The 14,797-nt window shown below is 43.5% G+C and overlaps 1 protein-coding gene across 1 annotated transcript in view; it reads left to right on the top strand.

Annotated features, from left to right (window-relative positions):
* The first annotated feature begins 207 nt into the window (after window positions 1-207).
* Window positions 208-14,797, top strand: part of USP7 (ubiquitin specific peptidase 7) — a 90,446-nt gene continuing 75,856 nt past the window's right edge. The window contains exon 1 of the mRNA XM_039349751.1: window positions 208-358. Coding sequence (XP_039205685.1) covers window positions 250-358 — 109 coding nt within the window. The 5' untranslated portion in view covers window positions 208-249. The remainder of the gene's footprint in view (window positions 359-14,797) is intronic.

The following is a 14,797-nucleotide window of genomic DNA, read 5'->3' as shown; positions in this document are numbered from 1 at the left end:
GGAGGAGCCGCGGCCGAGCCAGGCGGGCGCGCAGGGCCGCTCTCCCGCCGGAGCCGGCAGCCCTCGCCGGGTGGGCCTCGGCCTCCCTCGGCCTCGCCCGCCGCCATTGGGCGCATCGCCAGCAAATACGTGCGCGTCTCCCTGCCGCCGCCGCCGCCCCTGCCCGCCGAGGAAGGCCGCGAGGAAGCCCCCGCCCCGCCCGCCGCCGCCGCCCCGCAGCCCCCGCCCGAGGGGCCCCCGGCGGCCGCCATGAACCACCACCACCACCCGCCGCCGCCCCCGCAGCAGCAGCCCCCGCCGCCGCCGCCGAAGCCGGGCGAGCAGCAGCTGAGCGAGCCGGAGGACATGGAGATGGAAGGTAGGCGCCCCCCGCCCTGACAGGCGCCCCCTCCGCCGGGACAGCCCCCCCGATCGCCCCCCCCGCTGGCCGCCACCTGCGCAGGTGAAGCGGGGCGCCTCCCCCCCTCCCCCTCCCCTCGCAGCCGGCATCCCTGGCGCTGCTCCGACCCCCCCCCCAGCCCTTTCCCAGCTGATCGCTCGGTCTCCCTAATCCGGAGCCGCTCCGGCTCTCCAGCATCGCCCGCCCGCCCGCTGGGGGCTGCGAGTCCCCGCCTGGGGGTCCCCATCGCCGGGCCTGCTGGGTGGGGCTCGCCATCTCCCCCCCCCCACCGCCTTGCCCGGTGGCCCGATCCTCCTGCGCCCCCTCCGCCCTCGGCAGGGGAAGCGCGGCCTCTCCGCGGCAGGGCCCGAGGCGCCTTCCTGCTGCTGCTGCGCCCCCCCCCCCCCGCAGCCCGCAGCGCCCGGGCCACGTGCGGCGGTGGGCGAGGGTCTCTGGCCCGGCCGCCCGGGCGGCATCTGGGAAGACCTTCCCGGGCGCCCCCCTTCCGGGGGGAGGCGCCTGCCGTCTCGCGCGAGGCCGGAGTTTAAAAGTTTGGCAGCGCTGGGGGGCGGAGGCTTCCCTGCTCGGCGGGCGGCGGAGGGCCCGGCGGCGGCGGCGTCCTGGGGGCTGGGGTGGGCTGGCCCGGGGAAGGGGAGGGGAGGGCCGCCCGCAAAGGGGAGGGAGTCCCCCCTGCAGGAATGCGTGGCGCTCGGCCCCCGGGGAGGCGCCGGCAGCCGCCCGGCCTTGGCTGGGGGTTTGGTTTGAAAAGCCCCTCCGGCCCCTTCCCATTGTCGCCTGCACGCGAGATGCTCGCCATTTTTAATTGGGGCACGGCGGCGGCGGCTGCTGCAGCTCGGAGGGGTTATTGACAGAGAGCGCCCCGGCTTTCGGGGCGGGGAAGCGGGCGGAAGGCTGGCTGAGCTACGTGCCCGGAGCCAGCAGGCCCCTGTCCCTGCTCAGTCATGCTGGCTGGGCGAGAGGAGGAAGCCTTCCCTCCTCCCCCCCCCCCCGGAAGATGCTGCTCCCGACCTCCCAGACCGGGAGCTCATCCTTCCCCGAAGCTCTGGTTTCTCTCGGTGCTGCTGTTGGGGCTGCTTTCCTCTTGCAAGCAGTCAGAATAGAGCTGGAAGGGACCTTGGAGGTCGTCTAGTCCAGCCCCCTGCTCAAGCAGGAGAGCCGGGCCATTCCGGACAAATGGCTGTCCGGTCGCTTCTTAAAAGCCTCCAGGGATGGAGCCCCCACAAGTCCCGAAGGCAAGGCATGCGTCTGGTTAAATTGTTCTCACTGTTAGGAAGTGTCTCCTGTCAGTAGGATCTTAAAACTTTCCTATTTATATTACCCAGTGACAGGGTTGCATGCTTCAAAAATCGGAAGCATCTTTTTCTAAAAGAAGTAGGGGGTAGGGAATTTTCTGGCCCTGTAATAAAGAGTGTTTATGTTTAGGCTACTTTGGATGCTCCGTAAAACACGTCTACTTTTCTGCACGTGGGAACATGGTAAGAAGTAGGGGCGTCTCTGGATGAGGAAGTGGTCGGGCACTCATGCAGTCCAAAATAATACAGTTCAGACATGCAGCCTTAGGACTTCAGCGAAGACTAGAATTGTGTTACTTTGTGACAGCTGAGAAAAAAGCGCAAGTTATGGAGTAAAACATGTCCTGACCTACGTGTCATGAGGCATGAACTTTATTGTTTAATCTTGTTTCCTCTTTTTAAGACTTGCTTGACCCTCAGTGGGCCATTCTTATTTCCTTCCCATTTACGTAGAACTTAAAAGATTGCTCTCCTTGACATCCTAATTATTATTTCAGTATTTAAAGAACTGAATACTACTTGTAAAATGAAATGAATGTAGATATCTTTCTCAGCTTGTTTTGCCCCAGCTTAGCGTATGGATCTTCTGTTCTCACCTATGACGTCCAGTTAAACAACAGTAACAAAAATATTATGAGATATATTAGGTCTTCTCTCTTTAATTCAAATGAATTAAAAGCTGTATTTTAAACTCTCTTAGCTGTTAATTCACATTTTTTTGTATAATCACCATAAGCAGTTTGTTGAATGTAAAGTAATACTTTCTTAGAAGTATAAGTATTTTGAGGAGATAACAAATACTTAGAAAGTCAGTTATGTCACCGTCCCTGAACTATAGAAAGGTTGTTTTGTCCAGGTTTTTTTTTGATTCTTTATCCCATCACCAACAAAATCCATCTTTATCTTTTCCTAGCAGATGATGCCTGTCTAGGACAGTGTTTCCCAAACTTGACAATTTTAAGGCATGTGGACTTCAACTCCCAGAATTCCACAGCCAGCGTTGCTGGCTGTGGAATTCTGGGAGTTGAAGTCCTCATGCCATAAAATTGTCAAGTTTGGGAAACACTTGTCTAGGACATGACATGAAAGTGGCAGGAGCTTCTTACTCTTTGTTTGCATGACCTGGCATTCAGTGGTATAGTGCTACTGTCCATGGAGGCTTCTGTGTAGAGCTTTAATAACTATAATAGCCATGGATAAACCTATTTGCCAGGATTTTACCTAATCCTTTTTCAAAGCTGCCTAAGCTAGTGGATTTCATGCATAGTGATGAATTATTGCTTGTTAATGTGTCCCCTGAGCCTCACAACAATAAGTTGTATATTTTGAGAAAACTCTTATCCGCTGTCTCCATGCCGTTTATTCCTTCCCTTATTTATCCACCTATTAATTGCCTTATAAACCAAGAACAGGTTGGAGTTGTTGGATTTATTTATGAGATGATCACACGAATGTAAATAAGATGGTTGAGCCCTAGTAGTTAATGGAACTGGGGTATATGAAAGTTGTGTTGGTGTTTTTGGGTTACTTTAAAAAAAATTGGCAGCAAATCTTTCAACAAGAAAAAGAATGAACAAAATTCTCACGTCCATACTGTAAACAAAAATGATTGTTTTAAAGTTATTTAGTAAATAATATTTTGTTGGCTCTCATCCTGCATAATTATAACTTCAGGGGCATGTAGATGATGATGATGATAGAAAGAGCACTTAGACCAGTGTTTCTCAACCTTGACAATTTTAAGGCATGTGGACTTCAACTCCCAGAATTCCACAGCCAGCAACTCCCAGTGGGAGTTGAAGTCCACATGCCTTAAAATTGTCAAGGTTGAGAAACACTGACTTAGACTTATATACCGCTTCACAGTGCTTTCCAGCCCTTTCTAAGCGGTTTACAGAGTCAGCCTGTTGCCCCAACAATCTGGGTCCCCATTTTACCGACCTTCCGGAAGGATGGGAGGCTGATTCAAGGATGGTGAAGGATGATGATATCCATCCAGTCATGTCCAGCTCTTGATGATTGTTTGGGCCAGGTCTCTCCACATCTTCCGATCTTTCTCTGTGCTCTGGCTGGGGGGGGGGTCAGCTTTGATAGTGCCCAGTCACTGGTTTCCTTTTACTGCTAACTCTTCCAAGCATAATTGTTTTCTCCAGTGACTTCCCCTGCATGACATGGCCAAAATGAGTGATATGTATGATACTAAACCATTTTCACAGCTCGTTCTTTAAAGGAACCCTAATCTGGGTTCCTGTTGTGAAAGTAACAGTTTATTTATCCCACGTCCCACAGGCACAGTTGTACTTAGCATGCTGCCAATTAAAGGCAGCCATATACCCCACATTTTTATAAAAAAAAATGGTGAGATACTGACAATCCTTGACTTCTAACCACAACGGAGCCCCAAAGTTGTTAGGTGAGTTTGGGTCCATTTTACAATCTTTCTTGCCACCGTTGTTAAATCATTGCCGTTGTTAAGCGAATAACACGGTTGTTAAGCCCATCTGACTTCCCCATTGACTTTTCTTGTCAGAAGGTTGCAAAAGGTGATCGCATGATCCTGGGATCCTGCAATCGTCATAAATATGAGTCAGTTGCTGAGCGTCTGAATTCTATGAGATGCTGCAATGGTTGTAAGTGTGGAAAACATAAGTCATTTTTTTTCAGTGCTGTTGTAAACTTTGATCACTAAATGAACTGTTGTAAGTAGAGGACTACCTGTAAATGCTTACCAAAAGGATTCAGTGGAAGGAACAGATTTAAGCAAAGGCAGAATGAGGGGGAGAAAAGTATGGAGTTACTTCAGTTATATAAACTTTAGGGTAATTACAGTAAGGGACTACGGGTGGTGGGGTAATTTTGTTTTCCTTTTGCCAAAGGCTCCCCATTAAATTTAGATTTAAGGAGGCATTTAAAGGTAAGAAGCGGATGAGACGATTCCAGCAATATAGGCAGCAGGAGAAAGAGGGAGAATTGAGGAAGTAGAAAAACTTTGCATAATTGCAAGTGGAGAAACTGGATAGGCAATGGGGCACAAGAAGGATAAGGTCACTGAGGATGGTGAAAGGAAAGAAGGGATAAACAGGAAGGGAGCTTAAAGAGATGCCTTGTAGTCTGATTGAAGGCAGGTGATGAATACATTTGGTAGAGAATTTTGGATATAGAGTGTGAGGTGTGGGTTTGGTTGTGGGGGTTTTTTGGTTTCTTTTTTACAGTAGATCAGTTGAAAGATGACCAGGAAGTAGAGCTAGTTTTTACACTAAAGCAGGGGTAGGCAGCCTCGGCTCTTTTATGACTGGTGGACTTCAACTCCCAGAATTCCCTGAGCCAGCCATGCTGAGGGGAGAGGGAGAGGTTTCCAAGCTGAGCCAGGCTGACTCAGGAATTCTGGGAGTTGAAGTCCACGACTCATAAAGCGGCCTAGGCCCTAGCCAGGGGTGGGCAACCTTGGCTCTTTTATGACTGGTGGACTTCAACTCCCAGAATTCCTGAGCCAGCCATGCTGAGGAGAAAGGGAGAGGTTGCCATGCTGAGCTATGCTGTCTCAGGAATTCTGGGAGTTGAAGCCATCCATCTCCAAGTGGCCAAGGTTGAGAAATACAGGCCCAAGCCAGGGGTAGGCAACCTTGGCTCTTTTATGACTCGTGGACTTGAACTCCCAGAATTCCTGAGCCAGCATGGCTCAGCTTGGAAACCTCTCCCTTTCCCTCCCCTCAGCATAGCTGGCTCAGAAATTCTGGGAGTTGAAGTCCACGAGTCATAAAAGAGCCGAGGTTGCCTACCTCTGCACTAAAGGAAAGATATATTTTGCAATGTTGTCAAAGGAGAAAAGATATGATTTGAAAATAGGCGTAGTAAATTCTGACAGATTTGGGATTATCAAGGAGATAGGTGGGACACTGGAAGCTGTGAGCTGAGCCAGAAACACTGTGGAAAAAGGAAAGATGGCAGTTCAAGAACAAAGTCTGGAGGATACCCCCCCCCCCAAAAAAAAATTACAACCTTACAACCATAATGGAGCCCAGAATTTCCATTGTGAGTCATGAGGGTCATAAGTTGAGATGACCAACCAGATTTTATGATTATTTTTTTTGTGGTGGTGGTCATTAAGTGATGGGCGGCAGTCATAAAGTGAACACTGCACTCATAAAGCAAGTCAGTGGATTGCTATGGGCAGTTGTTTTTTTTTAAAGAAACTGGTCCCAAAGGCTGGAAACCAGCAAAAGACATCATAAATCAGGACCAAGGTGACCATGGAACGTTGCAATTGGCTGTAAAATTATAAAATCCCCAGTGGCCAAAATGCGACCATGTGATTAAGGCATTTTCATCAGAATTCTGAAACAGGATAAGTACCTTTTGGGGAAGCGTCTGTCAGAACCTCAGTTGGCTGCTAAGTGACCAGTCATTAAGCAAGGGCTACTAGTAATAGATGAAAGTTTTTGCTTCAAGTTATGGAAACAATTGATGAGCAGAGAGGCGGGAAGAGAGCAAACCTGAGGGTAAATTAACAAGGATGTGTTGCAAAATGCAAGTACGAAGCAGGAGAACAATCAGTTGTATAGAGATTAAAGGAAAAAACTGCAGTAGACTGTCAAAAACACCCACTACTTTGTACTTGGACTTTGTTTTGTGATTGTAAATAAAGTATTAGATATAGAGATTCTTGTACTGGCATTTTAACAAGTATAATAAATGAAAATGCTAATATAATTTTCTAGCAGATACTGCTTGAAGGCTAAGTGGGTATTTTCTTTTTCTTGAGTTCTGAGGATGACTAGTACATTTTTTTAAACATTGGTCAGAAGTCCATTCCACTATTTCTGGAAGGATGTTTTTCATTTTGCTGCTGACACTCAATGTTAATTTGTACCTTGATTAACTCATGTTAATCAAGGTACAAGTCAAATCCTTGATTGCTTCAATTTTGTCTTTAATTCCTTTGAAAGTAAACATCAGTTTGGGAACCAAATCCACTTATCTGCAGTATAGCTATTTGGTTTTACCACATACTTTGCATTTCTTATACTTTGATTCTTGAAGGATAAATAGCTTTGAACCTGTAGCAACAGATTGATTTCTAATGAAACTTCAGATATTTTTTTTTAATTTTCTTGAGTTATTCAGAGCCAGGATTTGTGTTCATAAAAACAAAACCATTTAGCTAAAAGGATAGATTTGATGCTGATGTGAGACGAGCAAAACAACCTAAATTGCACAAGGTGAAAAAAAAGTTCCATTTTTGCATTGCTTGAATAGATCAGAGAGATGTGAGAAATAGTCTGAATTTTTTCCAGGGACTAAAATATATGGTAATTTCTCTGAGATGAGACTATTCACATGACTAATTTAACTGAAATTCAACCTTCTTGACATCTTGTAAGAATACCAGAGATGCCCCTCCATCATGTAGATCAGGGGTGTCCAGCCTTGGCTAGACTTCAATTCCCAAAATTGCTGGCTAGGAAATTGTAGGAGCTGACGTCCACAAGTCTTTAAAGTTGGACACCCTCATAGAGATTTTGATTATAGCCTTTTACTCCAGACTACATGCACCTTGAAAATATACCAGAGAGAATGCAGGACATCACAAACATTCTGTTTGATTCTTGACAGCCCACATTATCAAGCCAAAACTGAGTTGATTGTTGATGTGAAAATATTTGAAAAGGGCTGGGACTTTATTCCTATTTCTGCTTTTATTAATTAGTGAATGAGATACTTGGGGGTGCAGAAGGGAAGGCTTATTTTCCTAATTTTTCAGGTGTTTAAATTTGACTTGGGTTGATAAATTATTCTGTAGAATTATTTTCCGAACATAAAGTAAAATCCCAATAGGTTCTAGTTCAGCTAAGCAGATTTAATTGAGATTGTTGAAAGAGTCAATGTAAGGCCTTTTTTTTCCTTTCCTATTTCTACTAAACCTCATTTTCCCTTCATGTCGCTGTCCCCCAAATAATAATAATGAACAAAATCACCATTAGTCAGTTGCAAAAGGCAGTTTTACTTGGAACAACTTAAATCCCATGACGATTTCTTTAATGCCATTAAACAACAACATCAGCCTATCCCAGGTCCTTGGGAAAGATGGGTAAAGATAGGTGCGTAAAAATGCCAAATCCAATCTATCATGTCTGATTGTGACCAACCGTAATTGTCAATCAGAAAAACAAAAGTGTCTGGATAGCAGATGTGGGAGTACGTGGAGACAACAGAAGAGAAAAGAAAGAACTGGGGGGGGGGATCACAAAACACAAAGACCTGCATATAGAAATCAAATGATTGTGCCAAAAGAAAGCAAAGATAGTTCTAACAGTAATAGGTGCTGTTGGTGCAATCCCAAAACATCTGGAGCACCACTTGAACACCATCAACACTGACAAAATCCCTACCAGTCAATTGCAAAAGACAATTTGACTTGGAACAACTTACATCCTACAAAGATACCTTTAACACCATAAAACAACATCTGCCTATCCCAGTCTTCGGGAGGCTTCAATTGGTGGGTAAAAATGCCAAATCCTGTCTAGACACCTGTGTGATGAACCATAATACATTTTTTGGTAGCTAAGAGCCCATCACTTGAAGATTTAAGGTGTATTTTCTATTTTCAGCTATTTGCTGTTATTTCTGAACGTTGACAAATTGGAGTAACTTATAGTATCATTTTGCAAAACAAAGTGTGTTTGGTTCAGGCATGCATAGGTTTTTAATAAAACATTTTTTAAATATTTTGTGTGTTTGATCTGTGGTGGCATATTTCTTAATAAATGAACTGACTTCTTTCCAACGTTTCAAAATTGGCTTATATCATAGATGAACTAGCCATAGTTTGTGCACATACGAGTAGACTAAAATTCATCGGAGTGAAAGCCATTGACTGCTGAAATTGCATCAGAAGAGGAGGAGACAGGCATGAGCCTGACACTCAGGATATTTGATAACCCTTCAAGGATATGAACCCAACCATGTTGTAGCTGCGAGTTAAGTTTTGCTTGTTGGGTGTTGTCATAATGTGTCTCTGCTAAACCTTAGCAAACCTTGTCCTTTGGAGGAGGAACCACTAGGGAGGAGAGAGAGGACGGATGTCACTTTGGTAAACAGAAAGTAGTTAGGCATTTTCATTAATAAGACACTCTTGCTTGGGTACACGTAACTTCTCTTTAGATGGTTTGTTTTGTGTTAGCATTTGTGCTGGAGTATGTTTTGATTAGGACCATTGTTTGGTACAAAGCTGGAAAACCTTATCATTATTGTGTCCCTTCTCTGCTTTATCGTCTCTACATTAACTCAGTGCAAAGGAATAATAATAGCTATTATTTTTCATAACACGTCCTGGACACTTGATTAGCCTAATTATGTACTTGTAATCTATGTAACCTGTGGAAGATCTAAAGCCAACAGGATTATCAGAGTTATCTCATAGGACCAACTGCCCACTGGTTATAAGGAAGTGAGCGTGTTGTGTTAAATTCCTGCCTGTTGGGAAACTATTTCTTTGGGGGGGGGAATTACTGACCAGAAGAAACTGGGGGGAGGAGAAAATGGAGAATGAGAATCTTGTGGGAAGATGTGTGTCTGAGGAAATACTTGGTTTGAAGGAGCTTGTCCTGGGAAGAAGTGGGGCACTCCTTCAGCTCCTGGTGCTGGGTTATTTAATTGTTAGAAATTGTTACTTGCAACAGGTGGAGCTTCCCCGGAAATGGCCTGCCTAGTGAATGCTGGGGTGGAGACTAGTTATGACTTATTGCCACCAGTGACATGAGGAAATATGAGGTCCTGGAGTCCAGTTTGTTGGTTGGAAGTCGTTGAGAACTAGGATCTTCTGTCTCTGAAATTCTTCCTTCCACATGAAAACATCAGGTAGACTAAGCTAAGGGTCTTAATGGTGGCATAAAGGGAAAGGGTGTAAATTATTGGGGGACTGGATTCATTGTGGGCCACACAGGACCTGCATGAAAGGCATATAACGACTAATCAAGAACCGAATGGGATTGCTTCGTATTGATATTGGAGGGAGTTTCTCTTCACAGAAGAGGCATTAAATGGTAAGCTGAAAGCCTGAAATGTCAGTTTTCAGCAACATCACTTTATGCTAGCATAAATACCAAATGTAAAAGGTAAATTTGGTACTACGGCATGTTATACTGTCTCAGCAAAATATTCAGAGAAATATTTAGAAGGCAAATGAAATCGGAAGACTTCCATAATAAAAGGGTAATAATGGCGGTCAATAATGGTTATTGTTCCATATACTGGGTAAATGTGTGCTACAAATATGCTTAGATATCTTGAACTAGAATCTCATGAAACTGAACATGAAATCTAGCACTCATGGCTTTCAAAAGTAGATGTTATCAAATGTTGAATGAAAAACTGCCAAGAAAGCCCAAAACAAAAATGTTAGAGATCCTTTAACCTAATCTTTAAATGAAGGCGTTGGGAAAACCTTCAAGAACATCTCGAAATGATTGAAGAACATATTTTTGGTTGGATTATCCGCAGACATCTGGAATAAAGTTCTGAGTTAAAAAAAATATATGGAACAATCTAACATGGGTTTTTAATGTCTGAATCAGAAGCGAGAGATACATGGTATGTGGGAGAAAAAAAATTAAGCCAATGTATGTGGAATGATGGTCACCTTCCTTTTTCAGTAGAAGGTACCTGGGTGAGTGACTTTTCAAATGACCTCATGTAAGTAGTATTTTATTTGATATTAAAACAGTGCTACAACCTTGTGATATTTTCAGGATATTAGACAAGACATAACAATTATTTTGAAGAGTTCTTGGGATGGCTTAGTTGAATTAACTTGCAGGTTGTTATCCCAGAAAAGTGATGCTGTGTATGTAAAGTGCAGAAGAGAAACCAGTTGGACCTGTACTACTTTGAATGACAAAACAATAATTGGAAGTGGCTGTTAAGGTGTGGAGGCAGGAGTCACTTGGTGATGGGCTCCAACTTGTCCCAAATCCTTGGATTGCTATAGATTAATATAGATAACTTTTAGGAAAATGGGGACAATGACAACAAAATTGTGAAGCCTCGCAGAGCTCGTCTGCCAGTGCCTGAGACTTGTAGAATGGAATTAAAGGAATTAAAAGCATTGAAAGAATTTCCCAAGGCACATCTCTTCCCTCACTGAAGTTTTACTGATAGTTATATTGAGCATGCCAAGTTCTCAACTACGTTTACATTTTGACAACAGTGGCAGGTTGCGCATAATATTAATTTATTAGTTTTATTCTCATTGTCATGATAGAAATCAGCCTGGTTTCCAATTCAAGCCTCTTTTCTTTGTTTGTGTATTGGCTAGATCATGGAGGTCTGACCTTTTTAAAGTTTCTTATCACAGCTAAAAAGTTCACAACATTGATAAAGACTAGGTTTGAGATAAGACCTCTTCACCAAGGACCAATGAATCTTCCATCCTTGTTTAACTGTAATACTGGACTCTGTTTAGAGTTGCATGGGTTTCTTCCTATAGTAATTAATATAATAGTAATAGTAGTAGTGGTAGTAGTAGTATTAAAGTTGGAAGGGACCTTGGAGGTCATCTAGTCCAACCCCCTGCTCAGGCAGGAAACCCTACACCATTTCGGACAAATGGCTGTCCAGTCTCTTCTTAAAAACTTCCAGTGTTGGAGCATTTACTGCTTCTGGAGGCAGGTTGTTCCACTGATTAATTGTTCTCACTGTCAGGAAGTTTCTCCTTAGTTCCAGGTTGCTTCTCTCCTTGATTACTTTCCATCCATTGCTTCTTGTCCTGCCCTCAGGCGCTTTGGAGAATAGCCTGACTCCCTCTTCTTTGTGGCAGCCCCTGAGATATTGGAACACTGCTCTCATGTCCCCCCTCGTCCTTCTCTTCGTTAAACTAGACATTCCCAATTCCAGCAACCGTTCCTTATATGTTTTAGCCTCCAGTCCCTTGATCATCTTTGTTGCTCTTCTCTGCACTCTTTCTAGAGTCTCAGCATCTTTTTTACATCGTGGTGACCAAAACTGCAATATTGGATGCAATATTCCAAGTGTGGCCTTACCAAGGCATTGAAGAGTGGTATTAATACTTCACGTGATCTTGATTCTATCCCTCTGTTAATGCAGCCTAGCACTGTGCTGGCCTTTTTGGCAGCTGCAGCACACTGCTGGCTCATATTTAGGTGATTGTCTACTAGGACTCCGAGGTCCCTCTCACAGTTAGTGTAGGAGGAATAAGCAAACCGAAAACATCTGAGGTGGTTTTGGTTTGCTCGTCCTGCTAACTGGCTGATACTACTATAAAGGGGGGGCTGGAAACCATGCAGCTCTAAATGGAGTTCAGTATTCCAAGTAAACAAGAATAGAAGATCCAATCACTCCCCTGTTTTAAAAAATGTTCTGGGAGATACAAGTTGAAATTCAGAATTGGGTACGCTGGGTAAAATGGATATAAGGCATTCTATTCCTCCATCATTACTAAGATCATTCTGTAGGAAATTCTGTGAATTAAAATTTCTGAGGTTTTCTTTCTGGGTCTGATTAATGACTGTCGGCATTCTGGCAACAGATTTGCAAACCACCTGGATATTAAAGCGTTTGGAATCTGCTCCGCCAGTCACCCTGGTAATATGGAGCTGAGACAGTTCCACCTTGAGGTCATCTAGCTGTTTCAACAGCTTTTCCTTCTTCCCTCGCAAATCATGGGCTTTGATCTTGGCCATCACTGCAAGGGGGACCTGCTGCTACCAATGAGAAAGAAAAGGGAAATAATCCATAGCTAATCTGAAGAGAGCGTATTTCTTTCTTACAGTTTCCTGAAAGCAGAATTATCAAAATAGTAGTTTCACAAGATAATTTCAGATGCCTTATTGATTATTCTCCTGATCAGATACTACAAAATTATCAGATCAGATAATGTTATAATCCATTAAATTATTACTTAAGAAGTCTTACCCAGTCTAATCCAGTATTCAAAATGCATCAATGCGTATTCTTTTTTGTCGTCGTTTCTACACTAGAGAACATAAATGCATTTTACTATTATTAGATCAGTGGTTCTCAACTTTTTTTATGCCGCGACCCCCAACTGGTCGTAAGTCAAGGACTACTCAACCGGTCGTAAGTCGAGGACTACTCAACTGGTGCAGCACCGTTTGCAGAATGGGACTTTTGGCGGGCTCAGCAGGGCAGAGACAGCCTGGACAATTCCTATTGGCTTTTGAAAGCCAATAGAATTAGATTCTATTCAAGAGAGTCTATTCTATTGGCTTTCAAAAGCCATTAGAATAAAAGGCTAAGGAAAAGGGAAAAATGGCGGACTGCGTTGTTTGGCGACCCCCATGAAATGGTCATTCGACCCCAAATGGGGTCCCGACCCACAGGTTGAGAACCACTGTATTAGATCTTAATGAAGAGGGTTTTCAGTTTTTGTGGCACTGTGATACCCTAAAATGATAAATGAATTTGTATGAGCCCTTTATGAGTAACTTGGATGACTTTATTAGAGACAGACTTCAGCAAGATATAAATCTAAATATTACAGAGATTCTCAAACAACAGCTGCAAAGACCAAAGAGTGGTAAAGATCCTGGTTTGCCTGCGAAAATTAAGGAAGCTGACCCCTCCTCCAAAATGGCTCATGAATCCTGGTTTCTTATCACAACCCTCAATTTAAGAACCTATGTTTTAGACTAAAGAAACATATTTTAGTTATGAACTAGTCCTGTTTAATCCAGTAGGCCTATAATTGAAATAAACATATAGGAGTATACTGTAAAGCAGACATGTCAAACTCGCAATGTCATGTGACGTTGCGCAACGTATCGGGCCGGTTTTGCCATTGCCGGCAGTGGGGTGGGTGTGGCTTCCGGATGACGTGTCTGGCCTGTAGGCCGGCAGTTTGACACCTCTGCTGTAAAGCATTGATTCATTTATACATTAATTAAATTTATACACTGCCCATCTCACTATCAAGCCACTCAAGCAGCTGATGGTATTATAAATAACAATCTAGACAATTAAAAAGTTAGAAATATTTAAACATTAAAATTAAAACACTAACATTAAACTAGATAAAAGGATCAATGGGTAGGGGTGAAGGTTGGATCTCATCTTGTAGCCACCTCCAAAATGGAGACCACCACCACCCCATTTGGACCTCAGGCCAGTTGGTAGAGTCAGGTTTTCAAGCCCTTTCAGAAGACCCAGGGAGTGGGAGAGGATTTTCACCCAGGGGAGCGGGCATGATGATGGAAGGACCCATGGCAGAAAAGGTTTGATTCTTGGGCCCCCACCAGTTGAAATTCCTTGACTGGCAGGGTCGGTAGCATGCCTCTTCTGCCAAAACGGGTGAGACTGGCCAATCCCATTGGGTTGAACTGGGTCCTCTCAGTCCATGATCTGCTTATTTGGAATTAATGTCCAGTAAACAAATGATTGGATTCCGAGGCATTTTGGAAAGATTTGCCTTATAATGGCCATCTCAAAATATTCATATCATTACAGAAACACCCTTTATTAACTTCAGCTTGATAAATAAGGAATTTTATGTTAAAATTATTAATTAAAAATTAAAATTATCTTAAAACTAAGATTTCATAAGGAAGTGTAACATGCATATCGGTCAATTAGCCCCTGAGCATCTTTGTTTTCCTCTCCTTTTGGAAAAAAATGGGAGAAAAGCAAGAAGTTCTTAACGATAATTTGGGAGAATTTTGATTGCAATATATACTTGCACCAGCTCTTATCCACTCCTCCCTTCTATAGTGTTGTGTTTGTCCATAATAATACCTCATGGATAAAGTGAAAGTCATAATTTCAGAAAAGCTGAGTGCTATACTATAAATATCCTTTAACTGATGTGTTTTGGGATTGACTTTGTAGGGTAGGCATACTTTTTCTGCAATTGTTCTTTCTTTTTTTTTTTTTTTGGCCCATAGAGTGATAACATCACCATAACAGGCAGAGGGAAATCTTTTAGATACAACATTGAGGTGGCTTTAGAATTAAGACATGCGTTGTGATTCTTATTTAAGGAGAGAAGTTGGGAAAAAAACTGCTATTGAAAATTAGCTTTTTGGCCACTGGGGGATGTTTTGATGTTGTAAAACAGGAGTTGAAAGGTACA

The sequence above is a fragment of the Crotalus tigris genome, unplaced genomic scaffold (assembly GCF_016545835.1).
Source record: "Crotalus tigris isolate CLP2741 ecotype Arizona unplaced genomic scaffold, ASM1654583v1 scf7180000018301.7375997, whole genome shotgun sequence".
Classification (NCBI taxonomy): Eukaryota; Metazoa; Chordata; class Lepidosauria; order Squamata; family Viperidae; genus Crotalus; species Crotalus tigris.
Note: the sequence above shows the minus strand (reverse complement) of the source record. Positions and strands in the feature narration are given on the sequence as shown.